At 35.7% G+C, this 8,796-nt stretch overlaps 2 protein-coding genes across 4 annotated transcripts in view; one reads left to right on the top strand and one right to left on the bottom strand.

Annotated features, from left to right (window-relative positions):
- The window catches only part of LOC105170774, a 1,940-nt gene extending 603 nt beyond the window's left edge, over nt 1-1,337 (top strand). Inside the window, exons 3-4 of one of the 2 annotated variants that reach the window (XM_020696970.1) lie at nt 60-121; nt 747-1,337. In XM_020696970.1, the coding sequence (XP_020552629.1) occupies nt 60-121; nt 747-776 (92 nt within the window). In that variant the 3' untranslated portion in view covers nt 777-1,337. Of the gene's footprint in view, nt 1-59; nt 122-712 lie in introns of both variants that reach the window. The other variant, XM_011091682.2, reaches the window with a different exon arrangement.
- On the bottom strand, nt 334-8,193 carry LOC105170775 (probable cytosolic oligopeptidase A). 2 transcript variants are annotated; one of them, XM_011091684.2, is made up of 18 exons: nt 7,954-8,193; nt 7,646-7,813; nt 7,435-7,558; nt 7,013-7,089; nt 6,546-6,689; nt 6,210-6,440; nt 6,036-6,126; nt 5,736-5,857; nt 5,041-5,148; nt 4,717-4,962; nt 4,453-4,598; nt 3,958-4,075; nt 3,049-3,208; nt 2,914-2,945; nt 2,433-2,498; nt 2,046-2,117; nt 1,645-1,751; nt 334-493 (listed from the first exon to the last, which is right to left on the bottom strand). In XM_011091684.2, exons 1-17 carry the CDS (start codon nt 8,095-8,097, stop codon nt 1,668-1,670), a joined length of 2,133 nt encoding a protein of 710 aa, XP_011089986.1. In that variant the 5' UTR covers nt 8,098-8,193; the 3' UTR covers nt 334-493; nt 1,645-1,667. The 2 variants fall into 2 exon arrangements, with proteins under 2 accessions (XP_011089986.1, XP_011089985.1); XM_011091683.2 differs by lacking the exon at nt 334-493 and having other exon boundaries at nt 1,474-1,751.

The following is an 8,796-nucleotide window of genomic DNA, read 5'->3' as shown; positions in this document are numbered from 1 at the left end:
CATTCTCTTACGAAGAAATTTTCAAGTCGCTTGCTTTCACTACCTGTGTACTTCGGTAGGGATGTACGTGATGGTGGTTGGAGGGTATTTTGACCGTGCAGGTGATCTCCCAATGATTAAGGTAAATATAGTTTTTTCATGTTTGACGCTGTTGCATCCTTTTATTTTGTCTGTCGCGTTTCTAACGAATAACTGATTACCATTCTTGGCTGAGTAAGTTGTTTGAAGTATGTTTGTTTATGATTACTTCTCCAATTAAAAGATCTCTCTAACCTTGATGATTTATGAGCAAAACTAAGTACTGGCTGCTGATCATCAAATTGATGTAGCTCGTGCTATAGAATTCTGGGATTTTTGTTACTGAAGCTTTTAGGTTATAATATCTTTTCTCCAAATTCACTAATTTAGTTTGCAGCATTAGATTTTTATTTTGCTGATTCTGAATAGCTCGTTATCTGTCCTGCTCGTTCACAATCACCGGTCACATAGGGCACTGCATAAAATTCCACATTAGAGATTAGATGATAAAAGATGATTCTCTTGGCTCCTTATCAAGCATATCTAGAAAGGGCTATTATCCTTTTCCCATGCATGAAACTATTGGCTCTACATGGATGCAATCGAAAAATGAAAACATAAATTAGTCTATTGGTATATCATCTCCATGTCAAAAATTAAGGGCATGCCATATCTGATGTGGCCTAATTCACAGGTTCACAAAATGGTTGATCTTTCCTCATTTCCAGATAGGGAGTCCATGTGGTATCTTGAAGTAATCGAGACCTTCAAACTTTTTTACCAACCTCTATTTGAGGAATAATGCAGGGGAGAGAGAAAGAGGTAGGACAATACTACTGATTCATTGACCTGCTGTTGTGGCTGTCAGATGCATGCGGCTATAGGTACTATCATAATTTCATTATGTGTCGCACTTGATTCCCTATTGATATTGCACTCCTCAATTAGGGTGAGCACATGATAATATCTCCACAGTTGAATATTTTTCAAGTGTTCTGTTGGTCTTTGTGGTGTCTTCTACTACGTGTTGGGCGTATTCAAGAGTTTCTTTTATGCATCATATTTACTCTCAGTTAGGCCTCAAAGCTCTTGTAGGCTGAATAGAATTCAGTTGATAGAATGAATACTAATCAACAAGTATGTACTATAGATCAATCATCTTGATGTTTTGGCAGACTTAGTACGTTCATATACTCGTCCGAGTCTGGAAGACAGAACTATCAGTTGCCATTGGCTAAGCAACAAGAGATGCTATATTATGCCAATTCGAATTCAGTTTAATCTTCTCCTACCAACTCTGAGATTTTGACAGCTAGTTCTTTTTTCATTTGTCATGATCTTTTAAACTAGTATTTATTCAAGTCATATCTTGCTATTTTGCCAGTCCGAACAGGATCATAACATAACATGTTGTTCATTAGCCTTGCTTGGTCACACATAGTATGTTCTTCAATCTATAGAAACAATACCGCATTCACCGAAAGTGTCTGAAAAACTTTAACATAAATACATGCTAATAGTTTTTAAATTTTGATATTAGTATGAAAGAAAAATACTCTTTAGGATGCTGATACTATATTAAGAAATAATCTGAAAACGAGGACGACATAAATGTTTAAAGCTTACCACTAATATCCTAATGCTAGGCATCATGCAGCAATGGTTGGCAACAGGCCATTGTAGCGGAGAAATGCATCAGGTGTAGGTTCACGTCCTCGAAACTCCAGGTAAACCTGCAACACAATCCAAGGCAACCTCACAATGACAGCAACTCCAAATGAACTATTACTAGTTCTGTGAGAGAAAAAAATCTACTGTTCTATTAGTTGATTGTGAACTGGACGATTCAAGTATCAGGTTTTGGAGTATTAGGACCCGGCACTGAGCAACTCTTTGGAGATGAGTTCAGGTAGAAATGATCCAATAATGTTATGAATTTGTATATGCAGATTCTGGACAACATATAATAGTTCCACAAGTTTCTTGAGAAACGCCGACTGTGCTGATGACATGGCTTGTTCAAGTACCTCATTCGGCGACTTTCCACCACCAAGAGCAAGAATGGTTTCTTGAAACTTGTAGCCCATTTCTCTGAGAGACTGCTCCAAGACAGACATAATTGAGCAAAATCAGGCAAATAAGTAGGTTTACACACGACTGGGTGAACATGTGGGATGAAAAAATTGAACCTCATATTTTGAGAAACTATAAAAATCTCAACATCAGTAACAATCGACGGAAATATTGCACAAATGCATCTGTTTCGACCAAAGACAATCACTTCCTTAAAATATTACCAAACAGAGTGCCAACTTTGTTGCTAATATAGATCATCTAGATATATGCGTATGCAGATGAAAATGAGGATGCAGCATCTTTTGAAACATTGAAATGCATAATATTCCTTTCATAACCTGATCATTATCCAACCCGGCCTCCTCAAAGGCTGAAAAAGCATCAGCAGATAATACCTCTGCCCACTGCAACGGAAAAACATTTGGTCAGAGAACTGAACTAAAAGGACTCAAGAACAACTTCAAAACTCTTAGCAACAGTAGAAAAAATCACCAACATTTGCTTGGATTTCGCAAAACACACAGTTCATATGTCTTACTTTATCTTTTACCATCCTTTACTAATGCAAACTACAAAATCAAACATAATAAAAACTCCAAAAGACTCACATTTATCTCTATTTTTCTCACTATCTCCTAGAAATAAAGAAAATACTTTAAAAATGAAACCAAAGTAATTATCTTTGATCAAAATTCTGGTCTTTTGCTTGAAGCTACAGAATAATGGTGAAGAACTTGATGGTGCTTAAATCAAGGTACAACAGTTTGAGTGATCATTGCCAAGAACTTCTTAAAATTCTTATAGAGCAATTTCAGTCACCTGATAACTGTAATATCCGGCTGCGTATTTATCTGGAAGTTGAACATTCATTGACGCATAGAAAAAGGTTAATACTTTTTCCACATAAAAGAGTTTGAGTCTGTACTGGATAAAAAGAAATACCAAAAAACTGACCTGCAAATATATGACTGAAACTACAAAGAAATCTGTCCTCTGGCAGTAACGGAATTGGATGAGTCTTTTTACCTGTTTTTTGATCTATGATGAATATGGACTCCCGTCCGCCTGGCACATAACTTGTGTGGAGTTCCAAATCAACATCGGCATAACGCAACTGCAAACCCACAGTATATTGAGCTCTAAATGCAAACCCACATGGCAACTCATGTTAGCGACCATAATCTTAATCATGATTATCGGAAATTCTTTTCACCCTTCTACCTCTTTAGGATGAGAAAAGCATACTAAGACGGTGCTGGGCTGAATTTATTTTAGAAGATCTTATGACTCATACATCTTATAAGATATATTTGGAGCCTCTAACATATTAGATCTTATTTTTAAAAAATAAACTCTTAAAGTGGTTGGATAAAATAAGTTCATGGAGCTCCTAAACTGTTAGTAACGACAATATTGTAACTAATATAATCAAAATTAAAGGAGGTAATTGAATGTGAAATAAGTCAGAAATTCCTTACTGTTTTAATAGGAACTTATTATCTTATAAGCTGATTTTATTAGAATACAAAACACTATAAATTTTTTAATTTTTAAACATTTTATAGATGTTTTAAAAAGTATATAAAAGCATCCAAACACCCTCTAACTCAGGAACCTACCTAAGGTAGTCTCATTTTCTATCTTCCAATATCAAGAGAAGAAGCAGCAAAGCTGAGATTTTAGATAAGTCGATTCATACTATACAGTTCTGAAGACTATGAAAGTAGCTTTGGTATATTTGATTGAGATAGTTAGAATGGTGGGAGTGCAATAATGAAGCTTTCTTGATGTTAAAAAAACGCACTGTAAAAACCGGTATAGAAATTTGAAGAATTTTATCAGCAACTCTGTCCCTTTTTTCACCTGACGAAGCAGTTGTGAGCCTGCCCTAAATGTCCTTGCTGAAAGAATTCTTAAGCATATATCTTCTGGAAGAACTTCTCCAGTTTCATAGTGCTTAGCAAAGCTCAACATGGTGTCCCTGCATAATGGATGTCATGTGAACAGAACCATGCAGATAGAGTGCATACATGGAGGCAAATCAACTCCTTGTATTTTAGTAACACAAGAAACGATAATCACTGAAGTCCATGAATTGCAACAAGATATTAAGGAATAAAGAAGCCAAGTGCACCAGGGGCAAGTTTAAACTAAATGCAACAAGAGTTTGGATAATTTTGAATTAAAAAACTATCCCGATTGAGACTAAACTTTAGAGAAGTCTTCCTTGCAACAACCATGCAGTCTTACGCAAGATTATTTTGAGGTCGGAATGGAAAATTTCTACTCGCAGTTCTGTCGATATTAAAAATAAAAGGAAGAAGTGCAAAACATTTGATAGTGTATAATCTATTTCACCTTTGGTAACACCAGTTCTCCATAAATTGAGAAGCTATTTCAACAGCATCCCATTCTATCCCCTGATTGCCAGATACAAGACCCTCATCTTGTTTGGTAAGCATATGCTGGAGAGCATGACCGAACTCATGGAAGACAGCCTCAACCTGATCCATTCATCAAGTCAATCAGCAAGTAATATGCTTACCTGCCAAAAATTTGTCTGAATATGGACAAAGAAATAGCATCATCATTGTACAAGGAACTGTTAAACTGAAGTCACACCTCTCGGATGGTCATGAGACTTGGCTTGTCCCTAGTTGGTGGAGTCTGATTACACACAATGTGTGCAATTGGCAACCTGGGAGAGATATTGTCACTTGAGATCACACAACTCCGACCGACAACCACATCCATCCATGCACCACCACGTTTCTCTGAGGGACGACTGTACGGATCAAAATAAAAGTATGCAAAAGGAGTACTTGAAGAATCTTTAACTTTGTAGAAGCTGACGTCTGCATTCCAAACCTGCCATAAATTGCCGTGGATGTCTTAAAGTCTAGAATACAAAAAACATAGGGCTGTGGAAGTTTCAAGAAAATTTACCGGAGCAGCGCCATCAGCTGGCTCAATGTCTATCCCGAACAGCTTCTTTGTTAGGTTGAATAGACCATCCATTACCTTTGGCAATGAGAAATATGGACGCAGATCTTCCTGTAAAAATACAGCGCCTTGTTTATATTTATTGTAAAGTAGAAATAGATACAAGAAATCATGAAATTTTTATGCTCTGGAATCATATATAGACGTTCCGATGGGCTAAATATCAAATTAAACTGTGACCAATAGAAAATTGTCCATGAGAAAGTGAAATTTTAAATTGCTCTGGATAACTTTGGTGACAAATCAATATACTGCTTGAGTTCTGTTAACATGATATCAGATCCAAGCTAAAAAAGAGGTCCAGGGTTCGAATTATATTGCCACCCATTTGTAAAAGGAAAAGTTTCATGTGCAAGGTTTGCACGTGTTAAAATATTAATATTAAACTATTCTCCTCTCCAATTGCTTAAACTTTTAGATGGGTTGGTCGTTTAACAATTTTTGAGGATAGGAATTTCGTGAGGTTAAGGTCTACAGGCTGATCATACATAGTAACACACTCTCAAGAAGATTATAGTGGCTAGAACATGGAAGGTAGGAAGTCAATATTGTTTTTCACATTCAGAAGTTTTTGCTTGAGATAAAACATAGTGAAATATCATTAGAAAATATTGAGAATGGAAATAAGAGAAGCCAACCTCATTTAAGTCATATTTCGACTCTCGAAGCCGTTCACTCCAGAAGTTAATATCCCAGTGATTCAAATCATTAGCCTCTTCAGCACCTTGCCCTCTGGCAAAGTCTCTAAGGTCTTCCATGTCTAGATTATTTCCAAAACAATCAGTTGAGAAAGTTAATGGTCTTAGAAAAATATAATGAAAGCAAAACCTGCAGCTGACATATTGGATGCTTTTATCATTTTTACCACATTGATTTTATCTGTAACTTCATAAGCCTCCAGTAGCAACTTATTCATTCGCAAGTAATCATCCACTCACCCTGAATTGCAGGACCCCAAGAAGCATTATGAAGCTTGTCTATAAGATCCTTTGCTCTATCAGTGGTGGCCATTTTTGTTTCCATGCTGACCTAACATCGAAACATGTGTTTTTATGAGAAGTTTAAGATGTGTGTAGACAAGATTAGCTCAAGCATGCGAGTTATGTCGATACCTCAGCATAATTACTGTGGCCTAGAAGCTTTGCTTTCTCCAACCTGAGCTCCAAAATCCGTTCAATAATAGGTGTATTGTTTAGAGGTCCATGTGATGCACGACTTACATATGCACGGTAAACTTCCTCTCGCAAAGATCTATTGCGAGCATGTTGCAAGACAGAGCGATAAATCGGCCCATCCAAGGTAATCACCCAAGGGCCATACTCAGTAGTCGCCTTCTCATATCCCTATTATTACCAGTAAAAATTGTAATGGAAATGAGAAATCAGATTATTGGAGAATGTGCTAAAGGTCATACTAATGTTGAAATTGGTTAGTTGAACCAGTGATACCTTGAGAAGCGCTGTCTCTGAAGCTATAGCCAGGGTGGTCAAAGGCAAACCTTCAATTTCTTTCTTATCTGTAATAACTTTCTCAAACTTCTTTGTAGCATCTAAGATATTCTGTTCAAATTTTTGAGCAAGTTTTTCCAGATCCTGAAGGTGAACAATGCAAGGATTTAATGGACATCAATTATCATCATCATCATCACTTCTTTAGTTGATGACTTCGTTTCAACATCTGCAAAGTATATTTTTGTATAAATCATAACAAGTAGCAATATCATGTCATCAAGTCAATCATTTAGCAAGCTCCCTGCAAATCATCATATCTTTTCCATAGGCATCAAGTATATTTTCCATAAGCACAGACTGAATAGAGCATTTATTAATGAATTGGATGCTTCACATAAATAGAAGAAACCTGATGAAGACCTAATGCTTTCTTCATCAGAGGGAAAAGCATATAAAGAAAGTACCTGCTCTATCTCATTAAAACGTTCTCTCTTGGTATCTTCAAGAGAAACTCCATACAAAACAGCTTCTTTTAACTTTACTGCATAAGATTCAGTATTGATCAAAATTCAACCAGGACTCCAGTGTTGTATATAGAGAAATACTCCTATGAACGCGTGACGAGTCAATATGCAGATCAACTCCAAAACAATCCATGAAATCCGCAAATTTTAAGTGTCGTTATTGATTTGTCTTGGAAAATGCTTCTGTAGCACCATATATATGTTCAAAATATTATGTTTGGTGAAAATTAAGAGTGGCAAAACTAGTGCTCCCTCTTCCAATATCAATACATATTTACACATTAGTTAGAAAAACATGCAACATCAACAAGCTTTAAGGTAGGCCGGAATAAAAACAGATAAAAGCTATCAAATGAACTCACTCTCAACTACTCGTTTACACGCATCACTCAGATTTTCCCAGTCTGAAGACTCTCTGAGAGCTTTAAACGCATCATAAATCGGCTTGCTCTGCCTTAACTTCAGCTGGAACTCAACCTTCCTGGGCTGCAAATAATCCAGTATACAGATTAAGAAAACTAAAAAGAACCAAGAAAATTCACAAAAGCCATATTCTGATCAAGAATCACACACCTGAATTTCTTCAATTGCAGCCCTAAACTCAGGAGAGTCCTTCACAGAACTAAGATGATTCACTATCCCCCAAACAACTGATAACCTGTCTATGATCTTCTCCAGGGGCACAACCAATTTTGGCCATGTGGGCTCTACAGTTTTTTCCAGTTCAACCAAGTCATTCTCCTACAATCCCACGTTCAACAATTCTTTTCTTATCACATACAAATGATCCACTATGCTAGAGCAAGAACTACGTGGCAAAGACATGAATTGATCGAAAATTGAAGCTAACTATTGTTTTGATGCTGCAACTGAAAACTCACAAGCTTTATAAGCAAGGATTGGAGTGCAGGGCAGACGTGATTTGCCTCTATCACATCATATGGCGGGAATATGAAGTCTTGCAGCAGTGGATTCTGGGCCGATGCCATGAAAGATAGGTCTTTGGAGCAATAACTCAAGTTCATCAACGATAGGAGGAACTCTTGACGAAAAAGTCTTGCAACTGAAGTCAATGCTGGAAATGAGGTTGGTAAATTGCACTTGCTTCCCTTTGAGATAGTAAAAATTTTCAATTCCCCTCCCTTTTTAATGATGATTACAAGAGAGCCTGCCACTAGGAGTGATTTTTCGCTAATGGTAAAAATGTTTTTACCAACCTCAAATAGTGGTGGCGAATATAAATTTTTACAGGTGAGATTAAAATATTAGTAATAACTAAAATAATAGTAGATGTTTTGGCTACAGTTTAATTAATTAATTTTGTTTGATATGTTAATAATATTATTTACCATAATTTTTAAATCGTAATGATTTACCGTAATAAAAAATCAAGTTTTTTATAGCGTGTATTAAAAAATGAGAGAGTGAATGTAAGAATTTTATATCAAATAGTATTACCAAAATTAGTGATACTAGTAATTTGTGGATATAATTCTTTAAAATTATTTAAAATGAAATATATAAAAAACAAAGTTAATATTAAATCTATAAGAAAGTGGTAATTAAGAAAAGATAATGATTCAAAAAAAGGATGCATAAAGAATCTTAAAAAAACTACCGAAAATAATTATGTAAATCATAACACCAATTCGCCCTTCCTTGGCATAGTTATATATTTCTTTAAAAATAAAAAATAATTAAATTAAACTATAATTTAAAAATGA

The sequence above is a fragment of the Sesamum indicum genome, linkage group LG9 (assembly GCF_000512975.1).
Source record: "Sesamum indicum cultivar Zhongzhi No. 13 linkage group LG9, S_indicum_v1.0, whole genome shotgun sequence".
NCBI lineage: Eukaryota > Viridiplantae > Streptophyta > Magnoliopsida > Lamiales > Pedaliaceae > Sesamum > Sesamum indicum.
The sequence above is the reverse complement of the archived record's forward strand: the minus strand, read 5'-3'. Positions and strand labels throughout refer to the sequence as shown.